Here is an 18,912-nt window from a genome sequence, read left to right as displayed (position 1 = left end):
AGGCATCAGAAGGGGGCAGAAAGAGTACCCGCTTGCTAGTGTTAACAATGAGGTTATATAATCCAAAGAATGTCTGGAGGTTGTAAAGACCTCATCAGACCTACTCCCATAATTTACATTTTAAGATAACACTGTCCTCAGGCAAGATACATCCTTGTAAAGACCAGGTCTACTCCCATAATTAACATTTTAAGATAACAGAAGATTGAATCCAAAGACTGTCCTTAGGCAGGATACATTATTGTTATATAATCCTAAGGAATGCGGAGAAAGAAAAAAAGTTTGTCCTTTCTTCCTCCTTGAGAATTCCAGACCCCTCTCTCCTTGGGGACCCTTAGACTCTCTATCAACCTGCCTAGGAACTGACTCTCTCAAAATGCTGGGCTGGAAGAAACACAAGCTGGAATCAAGATTGCTGGGAGAAATATCAATAACCTCAAATATGCAGATGACACCACCCTTATGGCAGAAAATGAAGAGGAACTAAAAAGCCTTTTGATGAAAGTGAAAGTGGAGAGTGAAAAAGTTGGCCTAAAGCTCAACATTCAGAAAATGAAGATCATGGCATCCGGTCCCATTACTTCATGGGAAATAGATGGGGAAACAGTGGAAATAGTGTCAGACTTTATTTTTCTGGGCTCCAAAATCACTGCAGATGGTGACTGCAGCCGTGAAATTAAAAGGCGCTTACTCCTTGGAAGGAAAGTTAAGACCAACCTAGATAGCATATTCAAAAGCAGAGACATTACTTTGCCAACAAAGGTCCGTCTAGTCAAGGCTATGGTTTTTCCTGTGGTCACGTATGGATGTGAGAGTTGGACTGTGAAGAAGGCTGAGCGCCGAAGAATTGATGCTTTTGAACTGTGGTGTTGGAGAAGACTCGAGAGTCCCTTGGACTGCAAGGAGACCCAACCAGTCCATTCTAAAGCAGATCAGTCCTGGGTGTTCCTTGGAAGGAATGATGCTAAAGCTGAAACTCCAGTACTTTAGCCACCTCATGCGAAGAGTTGACTCATTGGAGAAGACTCTGATGCTGGGAGGGATTGGGGGCAGGAGGAGAAGGGGATGACAGAGGATGAGATGGCTGGATGGCATCACTGACTCAATGGACGTGAGTCTGAGTGAACTCCGGGAGTTGGTGATAGACAGAGAGGCCTGGGGTGCTGCAATTCATGGGGTTGGAAAGAGTGGGACAAGACTGAGTGACTGATCTGATCTGATCTGATTTATACTTTAATCTTTTAAAGTTTCCCTTTGAGATTATTCCTGATACTTCTTTCTACTTTCCTTAGATTTTGAGTCTTGACCACTTTCATATTTCTCTTGTAAATTATAAGATGTTATAGATTTGATAATAATAGCCAGAAGACTTAGTGTGCCTGGCACTTTCCATGTATTAATGCATGGAATCCTCACAAAACAACTCTATGCAGTATGAACAGTTATTATTCCCATCTTACAGATAAGGTAACTTGAAGCACAGAGAAGTTAAGTAACTAACTTGCTCTGGGTCACAAGTTACTAAATGACAAAGTTAAAATCTGAACCCATTTAGTCTGGCTTAAGTGAATTTTTTAAATGTGCTTATCAGAAATGAACAGGTTACATGTTATTAAATTTAGCTAAAAACATTAGGAATACAGTAGAAAGTTAATTCTTCTTTTGTGCTCTATCATGTCGGGACAGAGGCAGCGTGGTAGACGGGGGCAATAAGCACAGTTGGAAGGTTCCCACTGCCAGTTGCAAGCTTTGTTTGCTTAGTTAAGTCAACCTCTCTGAGACAAAGATTTTTCATCTGTATGAAGGGGACAATACTTACCTGATAGGATTGTTTTGAAGACATTAAAGGGTTAAAATATTATTACTTTAAATCCCAAGTTATTTTTATTATGCATGTAATATTTTAGATTTCAAATAAAATGCTTTATGATTCAGGTTAGCTCTAAAATAACTTGTCTTTTTTTCTTTTACCTTCATTCAATTTCCTGTAAAGAAAACTACCTTTTAGTTGCTTTGGCTTTAATTTTCATGAATGCATCTATTTGCAAATGTCTTTGTTTAATACATCCGTCATATTATTATCCAATGTCCCAACCAGATTTTTAATTAGGAGCAATTATTTGTGTATAGGATGTGCACTTGGCATATAAGAATAATAATTTCAGGGCTTGCTGTTCTTCACTTCTCTCTCCCTAAATTGTTTACTTTATGAACTATAGTCAGGATTCTTGTGCTTCTAGTTGTTTTCTGCAACAAATTGAGTGTTCATCTTTGTCATATACTCTGAGTTAAATCACTGTGCCATAAAAGGCTTGAAGAAGCTTGTATGCTACACAGTTTTCTATTCCCAAACATTTTCACAACGTTCCTCCTCACTGCATTCCTGTACTATGAGAGAGGTCTGTCCTGATTACCTCAAGTATAGTCATGCTGCTGCTGCTGCTAAGTCACTTCAGTTGTGTCCGACTCTGTGCGACCCCATAGACGGCAGCCCACCAGGCTTCCCCGTCCCTGGGACTCTCCAGGCAAGAACACTGGAGTGGGTTGCCATTTCTTCTCCAATGCATGAAAGTGAAAAGTGAAAGTGAAGTCGCTCAGTCCTGTCCAACTCTTAGCGACCCCATGGACTGCAGTCTACCAGGCTTCTCCGTCCATGGATTTTCCAGGCAAGAGTACTAGAGTGGGGTGCCATTGCCTTCTCCGTAAGTATAGTCATAGTTTAACTCATTTTCCCTGTCCTCTTGCCAGTTTTTTAGTTTTCTTAATAGAACTTAATCACAACTTGGCATTTCATTATATATCTATTTATTGTTTAATTTCTCTCTTAGAATGTGAGCATCACGAGTGCAGGGATAGTTCACTGACATACCCCCGAAATGTAGACTACTAGTATATGTACATAGTAGGTACTCAGTCAACATTTGTTGAGTAATTGAGGGATCTTCAAAGTAGAAGATGGCAAGGAATTAGACCTGGTTCCAAATCTAATCTTCACCCACTTACTATATGTGTTAGTTGCTCAGTCATGTCCAGCTCTTTGCAACCCCATAGATTGCAGCCCACCAGGCTCCTCTGTCCCTGGGATTCTCCAGGCAAGAACACAGGAGTGGGTTGCCATTTCCTTCTCCACTTACTAAGTATATGACCTGGAATAAGTTGTAGGCTTCATTTTTGGTGTGTTTTTCAAATTCATAAAGCATAAAATAATGATTTTATAGACTTATTAATTTATAGACCTGAAAATTAAATAATACATTTAAAGCTACACTTAGGAAATAGTAATTGTGCAATAAATGTTAAATAATAGCTGTTGCTGTTGTTAGTAATCCTAAAATATTAGCTGTTAACCCTCTTAGGTATCTTATTTTATAGTTTTAAGTACTTTTATTGGTAATTTTTAAGGTTTTATTTATATTTTTTAGATAACTCAAAATGAAATTTCTGCTCACACTTTATTACTTTACATTGACTACTTCTGTAATTAGAATACCATTAAATATTAAATTAGAATATCATAGATATTAAGTTAGAATATCATTAGATTTCTAATTCTATTCTAATTTAATATCTGCTGCTGCTGCTGCTAAGTCGTGTCAGTCGTGTCCGACTCTTGTGCAACCCCATAGATGGAAGCCCACCAGGCTCCTCTGTCCCTGGGATTCTCCAAGCAAGAACACAGGAGTGGGTTGCTATTTCCTTCTCCTGATGGTATCTAATTCAGTCGTGTCCTACTGTTTGCAACCTGATGGACTGCAGCCTCCCAGGTTCCTCCGTCCATTGGATTTTCCAGGCGAAAGTACTGGAGTGAGGTGCCATTGCCTTCTCCAGGGGAGGATCTTCCCAACTCAGGGATCAAACCCTGGCCTCCCGCATTGCAGGCAGATGCTTTACCCTCTAAGCCACCAGGGAAGCCCAAGAATTAGAATGTCATTAAAATCTAAAGCGAAATTTTTCCGTCTCAGCATTATTGACATATGGGGGCAGATGGTTTTTTGCTGGTGGTGGGCTGTCCTGCATTGTAGAATGTTTAGCAGCAACCCTGCCTCTACCCATAGAAAGGCTGTAGCAATGCTTTCCACGTAGTGACTTCCAAAAGTGCCTGTCTCCAGACACCTGCTTGGAGGGCAAACATTGTACCTGATTGACCCTGACTGATTTGAAGGAACTCCAGTTTTGAAGGGATGGAGCACATAATTCGTGTGCCTTTAGACATAAAAGAGTGTGGTATTCTTTATCTGCTTATATTTCACTTAATTTGAAACATACAGATTTCTAGGAAAAGGGTAATAGCCTGTTTGCCAGAGAATGTTTTGTAAAGTATAATATGTTGTTCAGTCACTCAGTCGTGTCTGACTTTTTGCAACCCCATGGACTGCAGAGCACCAGGCTTCCCTGTCCATCACCAGCTCCTGAAGCTTGCTCAAACTCATGTCCGTTGAGTTGATGATGCCATCCAACCATCTCATCCTCTGTCGCCCCCTTCTCCTCCTGTCCTCAGTCTTCCCTAGCATCAGGGTCTTTTCTGATGAGCCGACTGTTCACATCAGGTGGCCATAGTACTGGATCTTCAGCATCAGTCCTTCCAATGAATATTCAGGGTTGATTTCCTTTAGGATTGATTGGTTTAATCTCCTTGCTCTCCAAGGGATTGTCAAGAGTCTTCTCCAGCAGCACAGTTTGAAAGCATCAATTTTTTGGTGCTCAGCCTTCTTTATGCTCCAACTCTCACATCCATATATAACTACTGGAAAAACCATAGCTTTGACTATATGGACCTTTGTTGGCAAAGTGATATCTCTGCTTTTTAATAGGCTGTTTAGGTTGGTCATAGCTTTTCTTCCAAGGAACAAGGGTCTTTTAAATTTCTTGGCCGTAGTCACCATCTGCAGTGATTTTGGAGTCCAAGAAATATATCATTACCAAAGAACTTCTTGGAAATATTAGTTTATTAATCATAAGTATCTCCACCTCAGTCTGCAAACAGATTATTTTTCACATTTTAAATTATGTTTTACTTATACTGGCCTTTTTATATTTAGGTTAATTAAAGAAAATAAGAAGCATCAGGAACTCATCTTAGACATTTGTTCAGAAAAAGACAATTTAAGAGAAGAACTTAAAAAAAGAACAGAAACAGAGAAGCAGCATATGAACACAATTAAACAGGTAAAAAGACAAAAATCTTAGAAGTCTGTTCTTAAATACATTCCTGAAAATTTGTATATAAATCGAAGTTCTGTAAATTAAATCATACTTTAAATGCAGAAGATTGCTTGGTATGTGAAGCATTCTCTCTTATGGGAATCCTAGCCTTATCTTTCTGTTTTATGTAAATTAATATTTTTATATGATATGTGTGGCAGTATTCTATCTATAATAGATATCTGAGAAGGAAAGACAGTTTGTTTGGCAGTCAAATAGATTGTTTCAGAAGAAGCAGTATATACCTAAACGTTTGTATCTGGCCTTAGAAGGTTTTACAGCTTAAGCATACGTGCATGCTAAGTTGCTTCAGTTGTGTCCCACCCTTTGTGACTCCGTAGAGTGTAGCCCACCAGCCTCCTCTGTCCATGGGATTCTTGAGGCAAGAATACTGGAGTGGGTTGCCCTTTGCTCCTCCAGGGGATCTTCCTGACACAGAGATCGAATCTGCGTCTCTTAGATCTCCTGCATTGGCAAGCAAATTCTTAACCACTAGTGCCAGCTGGGAAGCCCTTTTAAGCTGATAGTTCAATGTAGTTCTGTTCTTAGTATTTTATAAACTATACTGAAGGCTGACTCTCTTACTTCAGATTTTATCTGGTTAGCTAGTTTCCCCAAGCCTTTCCTTTCCTTTTTTTTTCTTTTTTAATGTACTGTGATGCTTGGATCAGCAAAGTGCATATTCTAGACTGGTAGCTCAGCCGCTCTTTATCTTTTTGAGCTGCCTTTTTTTTTTTTTTTCCCCTGGTAGCTCAGCTGGTAAAGAATCGCCTGCAATGAAGGAGACCCCAGTTCAATTCCTGGGTCAGGAAGATCTACTGGAGAAGGGATAGGCTACCCCCTCCAGTATTCTTGGGCTTCCCTTGTTGCTCAGCTGGTAAATAATCTGTCTGCATTGTGGGAGACCTGGGTTCGATCCCTGGGTTGGGAAGATCCATCCTCTGGAGAAGGGAAAGGCTACAACTCCAGTACTCTGGCCAGGAGACTTCCATGGACTATATGTATAGTCCATGGGGTTGCAAAGAATCAGACATGACTGAGTGGCTTTCACTTTCACTTTTCTTCTGTGGAAAAGGTTAGAAACATGGTAGCCTTAAAAGTCTTTCTTTTTGCCTCATCTTTCACAGAAAGCTGTATAATGAAAATAAAAGTAAACAGCTGGTAGTACCATAATGAAAAGTTAAACCAAGTTTCACTTACTTACACTTTGTTATACTTAATGAAATTATACTTAATCAGGAAAGTTTAATCCTGATTTGTGTGTGTGTGTGTGTCATCTACCACATGTAGACCAAATTTAGAATTTTAAAGTGAAGGTGCCTTAATTTTAAAGTGTGGGGCTGAATATGAATTTTGGTAGACAGATCACTGCTGATGACCAGAAACTTCAGAATAAACAGATGGAGGCTAACCAGAGCTGTTCTTTTCTTGAACTTGTTAGTGGTTGTGCCTTTTTAAAGGAGAAAATTCGATTGACCTTTCTTTTGCTAGCCAGTATAGCAGAGTTTTCTTTCCTAATTTTATCTTTGAATCTGTACCACTTAATATGGCTGCCTCTAGCCATCATGATATTGGGCATGTGAAAGGTGGCTAGTCCAAATTCAGAGGTGATGTAAGTGTGAAATGTGCACTTCAAAGACTTAGTACAAACAGGGGTAAAATGGCTCAGTTTCTTTAATGTTGACCACCTGTTGAAATGATATTCTGTATACATTGGGTTTAATAAAACACTTATTTCACCTGTTTCTTTTTACTTTTTAAAATGTTGCTACTAAAAAATTGGGCTTGTATTGTGTTGGACAGTGTTGTCATAAGGAAAAGTAGTACATGTGTACTATATGTAAGCTAACATGTAGGGTTTTTTATAGCAGTTTCATTGATATATAATTCACATACCACTTAATTCACTCATTTTAGTATACGGTTTGATGGTTTTTAGTTGTACATTTTGTCACAGTTCTAGAAAATTTTATCACAGGAGAAAACTGCAAGCCCGTGGTAGTCACCCCTCATTTCCCTCCAGCCCCTGTCAGCTGTCTCTCCTCAGCTCTAGGGGACAACTACCTACTTTCTGTCCCTCTATATATTTGCCAGTTCTGAATATTTCATATAAATGGAATCATATATGCTTCCTTTTCCTTCATATAAGTGGAATCATGTAATATCTAGCTTCTTAGTGTAATTTTTTCAAGATTTCTGTCAAGTTGTAGCTTTTACAATATTTAAGATTAGGGTTATGGGTTAGGTTTATAGATTTATGTCTACCATTTTTGAGTATTTTATGTCTATAGTTTCTTTATGTCTTTTTTGGTATGTTCCTATTTTGTTTCCCTATTCCTCACTTACTGCTTTATATTGCATTAAGTAAATATGTAACATTTAAATTTTTTTCATGATATTTTAACTTTTTTGAGTTATTTTATTGATAATTACTCTAGAGCTTACCATCTTTCTTCTCAGAGTCTGCTTCAGATTTATACTGACTTAATTCTAATGATATGTTGGCACATCATTAATGTTTACTTTTTATGTCTATGGCTGAAGTATATTCTTGAATTCTTTATGCTCATATATATATAATTTATATTTATTTGAAATGTTAGTGGTCTGTTTGTTATAGCTATAAAAATAATCTGGAAATAATTTTCTTTACAGTTGGAAACAAGAATAGAGGAACTTAATAAAGAAGTTCAGGCTTCCAAAGATAAAGTATTAGCTCAAGACATTGCAGCCAAAAATGCAATTCAGCAATTACACAAAGAGATGGCCCATCGGATGGAACAGGTATTTTTCAAATCATCATTATTATTAACTTTCTGTTGACTTTTTGTTTATTTAACCCTGTTAGATAATTTTAGACATTAGTGTGTATTAGGAATAGGATTTTAAAAATACTAAAGCATTACATAAATGTATGTTAACTACAAAAAACTTCAACTCTTATTTCTGTGATTCTTTACAATATGCTGACCCTGAGCAATAGGAATGTTACATGCTTAACACTTATACTATCAGTTCTCAAACCTTTTATACTAATTAAAGAAAAATATAGAGGATAAGACATTAAGAAATTGATAGCTTTAATAAACCCAAACATAGTTTCATTAAAATAACTGTTAGAATTAGGATTATATTTTAAAATAAAAACAGAATGATAATAAATTGTACACAATAACAATTCAAACAGTAAAACATGTCTTCTTCCAAACCTTTTCTTTGTATGAGGATAAAGAAACTTGTTAATATAGTCCCTGCTGGTCATTTTCCCAGAGCACAGGGCAGGCTAGGAAAGAGTGGAAAAGTGATCTGAAGGCATAAACAGAAAATAGCATCTGTATTAGCCAAAGGAAGTGAAATAGGAAAGGGAAGAAGCAGATGTTAGTGATATTAATTTGTTCATCGTATCATTTCTTTTTTATGATTTCATGACACGGGTCCCCAAAATGTGCAAAAATCAAAAAATAAATTGGTGATATTGTAGGAAAATATTATTTGTTTTAGTTTATTTTTACTTTAAAAACCATATTTTATTAATGCTAGATACTTTTTTCAAAGGCCAACAAGAAATGTGAAGAGGCACGCCAGGAAAAAGAAGCAATGGTAATGAAGTATGTAAGAGGTGAGAAGGAATCTTTAGACCTTCGAAAGGAAAAAGAGATGCTTGAAAAAAAACTTAGAGATGCAAATAAAGAATGTGAGAAAAACACTAACAAAATTAAGCAACTTTCTCAGGAGAAAGGACGATTACACCAGCTGTATGAAACAAAGGTATCACTTTCGCTGTTGTCCTTACCTGAAGCTTATTCTCTTTGCTTTTCCTTATTTAATCAAATAATCATAAATTAACATGGTTCAACCACTGTTAAACATAAAGCTGTTTTGTTAGTTTACCTTCAAAGAATGTGAATGCTTTAATAATTCCAATATCTTGTTAGTCACTGCAAAACGTTTTTCCTGTGAAAACATGAGAAACTGACACATGTTGTTTATTAGATCTTTTTTAAAACTTTCTTTTAAAATCTACATGTTGTAGAAATGACTTCATGCTTCAAAGGAAGATTTTACTTTTGTAAAAGATACACAGGAAAGTGAAAGTTACTCAGTCATGTCCAGCTCTTTGCGACCCCATGGACTATACAATCCATGGAATTCTCTAGGCCAGAATACTGCAGTAGGTAGCTGTTCCCTTCTCCAGGGGATCTTCCTAACCCAGGGATCAAACCCAGGTCTCCCTCATTGCAGGCAGCTTCTTTACCAACCTAGCCACCAGGGAAGCCCAAGACTACTGGAGTGGATAGCCTGTCCCTTCTCCAGGGGATCTTCCCAACCCAGGAATCGAACTGGGGTCTCCTACATTGCAGGCATATTTCTTTAACAGCCGAGCTACCAGGGAAGCCTAGTTTTTGAGCGAGAAGTATAATTGACCAGAATTTTAATGTAATGCTCATAGAATAGGATTTATATTTTTCTTGCAGAAAAACATGTTTTTAGATGCTGTTTAAAGAGATTTAATTACTGAGCTATTCAGAGCCTTTGCTTTTAACTAACAGCCTCATGGCATAGTTTTGTGTCCAGCAGGTTATCATTTCTTGATAATCAGTGTTATTTTCTACTAAGTTTTAGTTTAGCAATGTTGTCATTGTTGTCAGTAATTCTGGCAAAACCAATTTAATTTACATTTCACCTTATGTTAGCCTTTTGGGAAGCACCAGAGGTGTGCTTATACTCACAAAACATAATAGTCGGTTAAAGTATAAATGTTAATCATCTTATATCTGTTCATTGGTTTTAGGATTTTTACTTTCCTCTTATGATTTAAACTTTAAATCAGTTTTATCGCTTGTAAGCCATAAAGTGCTAGCCCCTGGATTGCACTGATAATCTTGAGATATGAAAGACACACAAATGATTGTTGGTTGTTTAAATGAAAAATATGACCCAGTGATATTATTTTAGGAAGGTGAAGCTACTAGACTCATCAGAGAAATAGACAAATTAAAGGAAGATATCAACTCTCACATCATTAAAGTAAAATGGGCACAAAACAAATTAAAAGCAGAAATGGATTCACATAAGGTAAGTACTGTAACACAGTGGAAAAACTATTAGAATCAGTTTTAAGAACAAATATAGCAATAGTTATTAATCAGGCGTAAAGCTTATTTTAGTGACTCCTGTAGTATAGCTTGAGCCAAAATATTTCGTGATTCAGTTCAGTCCAGTCGCTCAGTTGTGTCCAACTCTTTGTGACCCCATGAATTGCAGCACGTCAGTCCTCCCTGTCCATCACCAACTACCAGAGCCTACCTAAACTCAAGTCCATTGAGTTGGTGATGCCATCCAGCCATCTCATCCTCTGTCATCCCCTTCTCCTCCTGCCCTCGATCTTTCTGAGCATCAGGGTCTTTTCAATGAGTCAGTTCTTCGCATCAGGTGGCCAAAGTATTGGAGTTTCAGCTTCAGCATCAGTCCTTCCAAAGAACACCCAGGACTGATCTCCTTTAGGATGGACTGGTTGGCTCTCCTTGCAGTCCAAGGGACTCTCAAGAGTCTTCTCCAACACCACACTTCAAAAGCATCAATTCTTTGGCACTCAGCTTTCTTCACAGTCCAACTCTCACATCCATACGTGACCACAGGAAAAACCATAGCCTTGACTAGATGGACCTTTGTTGGCAAAGTAACGTCTCTGCTTTAGAATATGCTGTTTAGGTTGGTCATAACTTTCCTTCCAACGAGCAAGCGTCTCTAAATTTCATGGCTGCAATCACCATCTGCAGTGATTTTGGAACCCCAAAAATAAAAGGCTCTCACTGTTTCCACTGTTTCCCCGTCTCTTTCCCATGAAGTGATGGGACTGGATGCCATGATCTTCGTTTTCTGAATGTTGAGCTTTAAGCCAATTTTTCCACTCTCCTCTTTCACTTTCATCAAGAGGCTTTTTAGTTCCTCTCCACTTCCTGCCATAAGGGTGGTGTCATCTGCATATCTGAGGTTATTGATACTTCTCCCATCAGTCTTGATTCCAGCTTGTGCTTCATCCAGACCAGCATTTCTCATGATATACTCTGCATATAAGTTAAATAAGCAGGGTGACAGTATACAGCCTTGACGTACTCCTTTTCCTATTTGGAACCAGTCTGTTGTTCCATATCCAGTTCTAACTATTGCTTCCTGACCTGTATATAGGTTTCTCAAGAAGAAGGTCATGTGGTTTGGTATTCCCATCTCTTTCAGAATTTTCCACAGTTCATTGTGATCCACACAGTCAAAGGCTTTGGCATAGTCAATAAAGCAGAAATAGATGTTTTTCTGGAACTCTCTTGCTTTTTCAATGATCCAACAGATGGCAATTTGATCTCTGGTTCCTTTGCCTTTTCTGAAACCAGCTTGAACATCTGGAAGTTCACAGTTCACTATTGCTGAAGCCTGGCTTGAAGAATTTTGAGCATTACCTTACTAGCGTGTGAGATGAGTGCAAACGTATGGTAGTTTGAGCATTCTTTGGCATTTCCTTTCTTCGGGACTGAAATGAAAACTGACCTTTTCCAGTCCTGTGGCCGCTGCTGAGTTTTCCGAATTATGAAAAGCTACTTTCTTGCATGATTTATATGTTAAATTAGATGGGATTTTTTAACTTTGGCTTTTTAAAATGTATTGATAATGATTTGGCTGCACTAGGTTTTAGTTGTGGCATTTGAAATCTGGCTCCCTGGCCAGGGATCAAACCTGGGCCCACTGCACTGGGGGTGTGCAGTCTTAGCCACTGGACCACCAGGGAAGTCCCTGTTATCTCTTTAAATAATTCAAGTTTGTAGAAATGTTAGTTGCAAGGAGATGGACACGACTGAGCGACTTAGCACACATGCAGGAACTGTTAACCTTTGGATATTTGTATATAATATTATCAGAGAAAACTGTAGGGATAGGTGTCTATGTTCAGTTCAGTTCAGTCACTCAGTCATGTCTGACTGCTTGAGACCTCACAGGCTGCAGCACACCAGGCCTCCCTTTCCATCACCAACTACCAGAGCCTACCTAAACTCATGTCCATTGAGTTGGTGATGCCATCCAACCATCTCATCCTCTCTCATCCCCTTCTCCTCCCACCTTCAATCTTTCCCAGCATCAGGGTCTTTTCAAATGAGTCAGTTCTTCACATCAGGTGGCCAAAGTATTGGAGTTTCAGCTTCAGCATCAGTCCTTCCAGTGAATATTCAGGAGTGATTTCCTAGTAGGGTGACAATATACAGCCTTGACATCCTCCTTTCCCTATTTGGAACCAGTCTGTTGTTCCATGTCCAGTTCTAGCTTTTGCTTCCTGACCTGCGTACAGGTATCTTTAGGGGCAGGTCAGGTGATCTGGTATTCCTATCTCTTTCAGAATTTTCCACAGTTTATTGTGATCCACACAGTCAAAGGCTTTAGCATAGTCAATAAAGCAGAAATAGATGTTTTTCTGGAACTCTCCTGCTTTTTCGATGATTCAGTGGATGTTGGCAATTTAATCTCTGGTTCCTCTGCCTCTTCTAAATCCAGCTTGAACATCTGGAAGTTCATGGTTCACATTCTGTTTTAGCCTGGCTTGAAGAATTTTGAGCATTACTTTACTAGTGTGTGAGAGGAGTGCAATTGTGTGGTAGTTTGAGCATTCTTTGGCATTGCCTTTCTTAGGAATTTAAATGAAAACTGACCTTTTCCAGTCCTGTGACCACTGCTGAGTTTTCCAAATCTGCTGGCATATTGAGTGCAGCACTTTCATAGCATCATTTTTAAGGATTTGAAATAGCTCAACTGGAATTCCATCACCTCCATTAGCTTCGTTCATAGTGATGTTTCCTAAGGCTCACTTGACTTCACACTCCAGGATGTCTGGCTCTAGGTGAGTGATCACACCATCATGGTTATCTGGGTCAATAAGATCTTTTTTATAGAGCTTCTCCATCTTTGGCTGCAAAGAATATAATCAATCTGATTTCGGTATTGACCATCTGGTGATGTCCATGTGTAGAGTCTTCTCTTGTGTTATTGGCAGAGGGTGTTTGTTATGACCAGTGCGTTCTCTTGGCAAAACTCTCATTAGCCTTTGCCCTGCTTCATGCTATACTCCAAGGCCAAATTTGCCTGTTACTCCAGGTATGTCTTGACTTCCTACTTTTGCATTCCAGTCCCCTATTATGAAAAGGACATCTTTCTTGGGTGTTGGTTCTAGAAGATCTTGTAGGTCTTCATAGAACCGTTCAACTTCAGCTTCTTCAGCATTACTGGTTGGGGCATAGACTTGAATCACTGTGATATTGAATGGTTTGCCTTGGAAACGAACAGAAATCATTCTGTCGTTTTTGAGATCGCATTCAAGTACTGCATTTCAGACTCTTTTGTTGACCATGAGGGCTACTCCATTTCTTTTAAGGGATTCTTGCCCACAGTAGTAAATACAATGGTCATCTGAGTTAAATTCGCCCATTCCAGTCCATTTTAGTTCTCTGATTCCTAAAATGTTGATGTTCACTCTTGCCATCTCCTGTTTGACCACTTCCAATTTGCCTTGATTCATGGACCTAACATTCCAGGTTCCTGTGCAATATTGCTCTTTTTAGCATCAGACTTTACTTCTATCACTAATCACATCCATAACTGGGTGGTGTTTTTGCTTTGTCTCCATCTCTTCATTCTTTCTGGAGTTATTTCTCCACTGATCTCCAGTAACATATGGGGCACCTACCGACCTGGGGGGTTCATCTTTCAGTGTCCTATCTTTTTGCCTTTTCATACTGTTCATGGGGTTCTCAAGGCAAGAATACTGAAGTGGTTTGCCATTCCCTTCTCCCGTGGACCACGTTTTGTCAGGACTCACCACCATGACCTGTCCGTCTTGGGTGTCTGTGTTGACAATGGTCAAAGGTTAGAGAATGGTGGGATTCTGAGCTAATTGCTGATCTGCAAATGAGTGTTAGGCAACTGCTGATATATGGGCAGTGGAAGAACTGCCAGAAGGAATAGGAGCAAGAATCCTTAGGGTTCACACTGGGATGGCTACACACCGTTTAAAATTGTATTTGACGTACTGGAATGTCTCAGCTGCTACGTTCTGAATGAATGGAGTGAGTGCCTCTGTGTGTCAAGCTCTGCTTTAGTTATTGATGATATAGAAGTTGGGGGGCTACAGATAAAGTTCCTTTATCTCTCCCTCCTCTTGTTGAGCTAATATTCTCATATTTTAAAAAACAGTATTTGAAAAAGCCTTCAAATGTTTATATTTTAAAAGTCACTGTTTTAATATAAGCCAAATTATTATTAAAAGACCTGCAACTGAAAGTATGTCACTAGACACTTAATTGTGTAGTAAATTTATCAAAAAACAGTGACATATAAGAAGTGGTATCTGAAGTGTAGATGGAATTTATATCAAGAGATGAAGGGAAAGGCATTCCAAGTGGAGGAACAAGATAAGGAGAAAAGGGAGATTTGGTGTTTGGGAAAACCAGCCTGACTAGAACAGAAGATTCATGTTAAGTATTCCTTCATTAATTCGGTATTTATTACATGAACAGTTCATATGTGAATACTGAGCTAGCTGTAAGCCAGAACTGTCTTCTCAGTAGGGAAGCATGTAATGAGCTACAGTAGAAAGTACCATTTGTTCCAGTGTTGGCGTTCCCTGGATTCTATCTGTGGGAAGGCAGAATAGCAGCTTCTGTCCCTTCCTAAAGGGAACCTGCCAGGAGAAGATGATACCTAAATTTTCATTAGAAATCCACGTGGTACCCCAATTATGGCACTGTACGGGTACTCTGGTGGAGAACGTTGAAGTTGAAGGGTAGGGCTGTACTTGGACAATCACTACAGGAAGTCCAGCAAGGTAAGAAAAGAGAGAAGGGAAGAAGCGGGTGGGGGAAAGAAATATACTGCCTTATAGACAGAGGAAGGCTATTGAAAGAGTCAGGAGTGGATCAGAACTGGAATAGGTAAGTCAGGAATAAGAAATTAGAAAAAGCAGCTGGATCTGATGAGAAAGTCTTCCACGCAAACCATCCGAATGGCTATTTTAATAGAGTGGTGAGGAAGAGAAACCAAATTGCAGCATGAATCTGTAAAAAAAAAAGTTCTGAATAGGTACCTTGGCCATAAAACAAAGAATCGTCTTTTATGTGGGTCTACAAAGAACTGCTTAAACATTTTGCATTTTTGTCTTTTCAAGTTAGTAACTTCTACTGATTTGCTGAAAACTATCAAATTTGACTTTATTCAATGACTTGATCAATCAGCTGTGTAGGCCACATTAGTTTTTTGTCAGAAGTGCAAAGTATTGTTACTGGAATAGTTTCTGACTCCAGTGGCAGTGCTGAGACAAGAACTTTCTCTACTCTCTGGCCATGGTTCTCACCAGTCATCACATCACCGTGCCAGCCTTGTTGCTGTCTGTAAATTAAAAAAAAAAACAAAAAAAACCGTTCCTCTAGCATAGGGAAAATCCAGTTCCCTCCTGTGGGTTTCTTCTTGCGTGTCCCCTTTACTTTAACACAGAACACTTCACTGCTGACTCCTTTGGTTACCAGTGTGTGGAGGCTTTTCCCTTAGCAGTTGTGTGTGACACCAGCCGAGTGACCTACAGTTGAACTCACTTTGATATTGTCTATTCAGAGAGAGTGTCAGTCCCACAAAACCTCCCCAGCCTGCCACTTCAGATGCCAGGCCTGGGCCCAGGCTATGAGGGGTTTCAGGAGCTCTGTCAGGAATTGGGGGCAGAGACCAATATCTATTTTCTGTCATCTCACACTATCTTTTTGTCAATGCAGGAAACCAAAGATAAACTCAAAGAAACAACAACAAAATTAACTCAAGCAAAGGAAGAAGCAGATCAGATTAGGAAAAATTGTCAAGATATGATAAAAACATATCAGGTATGCTAAAGTTTTGAATAGATTTATTTATAACAAGTTATAACAAGTTTTAGCAAATATTAATACTCTGGTTTCATAAATTTTTGTATCTGTAGTATTTGAAGTGTGGAGTAGATTTTCTAGGGCAGCTAAATTAAATGCAGGCTATTTCCTATGTTAAAATACTTGCAGCTTAAATAGAAATCTTATTAGAAAAGTTTTTGGACAAATAAAAACACTGTAAAACTTTAGAAGAAAGATGAGTACAAGGAAATGTATAACTTAGGGAAAAAAAAGCCCATTCTGTATAATATGCATATTAAATACTCTCTTCTGTTGTGCAAAATTGATATATTTAAAATATTTAATGCAGTCATCAATTTTAGATGCATGAGCTGTGTATTTTATGATTAGTTAACTTAATTGCAAAAGCCGTCTTCACATTTCAAAGCATAAAACTTTAAAACTTGCCATACTTTTGTCATTTCTTTTCCCTTAGGAGTCAGAAGAAATTAAATCAAATGAGCTTGATGCCAAGCTTAGAGTCACAAAAGGAGAACTTGAAAAACAAATGCAAGAAAAATCTGACCAGCTAGAAGTGAGTAGCTCTGTATTTGTATACCTTAGATGGTGTAATATTGAAGGAGAGAAACAAGTGCTTATTGCCATCTACTTTTAAGGTCTTTTAGAAGGAGCAGGCAATAAATGTTAGATCTGGTTTAGCATATAATGATTTGTGGTTTCTTTTGAACTTTTAAAAAGATGCATCATGCCAAAATAAAGGAACTAGAAGATCTGAAGAGGACATTTAAGGAGGGCATGGATGAGCTCAGGACACTGAGAACAAAGGTAATTCAGTCTGTAGTCGTGACCCTAGAGGACAGGTAAACAGCTTTCATTTAGTCCTCATTCTGATGTTTAAATGTTGGGGGAAGGATATTTATATAGAAATAATCTAAAATCAAGAAGTAGCGTGTCAATTCCCTAGCAACAAAATTGACTCTTAGAGAAATAAAAATGTCTTCCATTTCAGTCCCTTTAAAGTGTTTGCCAAACATTCCTGTCTCACAGCACATTTGCTCTATCTGTAACTTGTCCTTGGACCTCTGATCTAAAGGCAGTCTTACTAGCAAATTAATTGGGAAGATACATGGGCTTTAGAACTATGTCAGAAAATAGTAGAAAGACTGTACATTTCTCTTGAATATATTTCATAGTCTTGTATACAGGTTTAATTTTTAACAGTCTCCCAAGTCTTTTCCAGTGTTTATGGTCCTTATAAGAATAGTATCCCTTTTAATATGTGTCAAATATGCTATCATTGTGTATGTTTCATTTACTTAGAAATAAGCTTTTAGGTAACCGTCTTGAATTTATGATCACTTAATTTTTAAAGTGTCTTTCATGTGCCCTTCTATTTTTTCTTTATGCCAGTACTTTGAGGTAGGTAAGGGAAGGTATATCCTCTTCAGATGAGAAAATGGAGGTGCAGCAAAAATGAAGTGGCATGCTAAAACTGCCATGACTAAATCATGAGAAATCTGAGACTGAAACACAGGAGTATTAACTTCTCGCTGTATTTTCTTCATGTTAATTAATACTGCTTCACAATTCAGCTCAGGTTATTAAAATATAACCACTATCTGAAATAGCTAATAAGGAACAAGAAAATACTGTTTTGTAGTTTAACTTGCTTATGATTATTTGATAGGTAAAATGTCTAGAAGACGAACGATTGAGGACAGAAGATGAATTATCAAAATATAAAGAGATTATTAATCGCCAAAAAGCTGAAATTCAGAATTTGTTGGACAAAGTGAAAATTGCAGATCAGATACAGGAGCAGCATCAAAGGTATAAAATGAGCGACTTCTGTTTGTGCTAATCAACAGGCTTTTTGATTCTGTCTAAGTTGGTGTTTTTAAATGCAGTCATTGCATTAAATAAGAATAATCTTATATTTTACTAGGCAAAAAAATTTTTAATTCCTATCTTCATTTGAACTGTTTTGGATTATTTTTGAGGTTCCCAACACGCTTCTAAAAATCAAAGTTTATATTCTTATGTAAACATTGGCAGTAATTATTTATAAGACAGAATGGATTGTGGGTTTTTTTTTAAATCCATTCCTTAGCTTTCAAATTCTGTTACTTATACACAGTAGTGTTTCTTCTAAAAGGTAGATTTGTATCTCTGTCTATATCTTTGCATGTATGTAGCTTGCAATCAGGAGGTAACATTATTCCTTGGCTTCTTATAACACCAGTTAGCTGAGTTCTGCTTAGGACTTTACCTGACAAAGCCTGGATTCAGACTGGATCCAAATATCTTCTTTGTTATACCCTACCAACACCCAGGCTGCTGAGTGTTGCTGAAGAGATCTTCACCATCATCCAGATGCTGCTGCTATAAATTCATGGTTAGCAACCTCAGCTGGGACTACTGCTGCACCCGCAGTCCTACCGTATGTCCTTAGAGTCTTCTCCCCCATCTTCTTAGCGTCTGTTCCAAACCATACTGCTTTCACAGTAATCTCCTCTCTCTCCTCGCCCTTTACTCTTGGCAGAAAAAAGGGGGCTGTCAGGTGACACCTCTCAGCCTCTTGCCGTCAGTCCTGTGAGCTTGCCTGCGTCTGCAGTCGTTTTTCTTTTCCTTCTGTTTTTGTGCAAGAAATGTTCCTATTTCTGAATCAAATTGTGGTCTCTACTTCTACTGTGGATCCCACGCTCTTCTGCCTTCTCAGGGTCTTCCTTGATTATTCCTTCTTTTTCCTTTATCTCTTACCTCCCTCTTTTCACTGTCTCCCTCTTTTCTTCTGTCTACATTT

The 18,912-nt window shown here is 38.3% G+C and overlaps 1 protein-coding gene across 4 annotated transcripts in view; it reads left to right on the top strand.

Annotated features, from left to right (window-relative positions):
• CCDC186 (coiled-coil domain containing 186) overlaps positions 1–18,912 on the top strand; it is a 45,920-nt gene that overhangs the window by 13,665 nt on the left and 13,343 nt on the right. For all 4 annotated transcript variants that reach the window (XM_070780873.1, XM_019952982.2, XM_070780874.1 and 1 more), the window contains exons 3-10: positions 5,040–5,166; positions 7,858–7,986; positions 8,758–8,970; positions 10,159–10,278; positions 16,002–16,106; positions 16,585–16,683; positions 16,848–16,934; positions 17,797–17,939. In XM_070780873.1, the coding sequence (XP_070636974.1) occupies positions 5,040–5,166; positions 7,858–7,986; positions 8,758–8,970; positions 10,159–10,278; positions 16,002–16,106; positions 16,585–16,683; positions 16,848–16,934; positions 17,797–17,939 (1,023 nt within the window). The remainder of the gene's footprint in view (positions 1–5,039; positions 5,167–7,857; positions 7,987–8,757; positions 8,971–10,158; positions 10,279–16,001; positions 16,107–16,584; positions 16,684–16,847; positions 16,935–17,796; positions 17,940–18,912) is intronic.

This window comes from Bos indicus, chromosome 26, assembly GCF_029378745.1.
Source record: "Bos indicus isolate NIAB-ARS_2022 breed Sahiwal x Tharparkar chromosome 26, NIAB-ARS_B.indTharparkar_mat_pri_1.0, whole genome shotgun sequence".
Classification (NCBI taxonomy): domain Eukaryota; kingdom Metazoa; phylum Chordata; class Mammalia; order Artiodactyla; family Bovidae; genus Bos; species Bos indicus.
The sequence above is the reverse complement of the archived record's forward strand: the minus strand, read 5'-3'. Positions and strand labels throughout refer to the sequence as shown.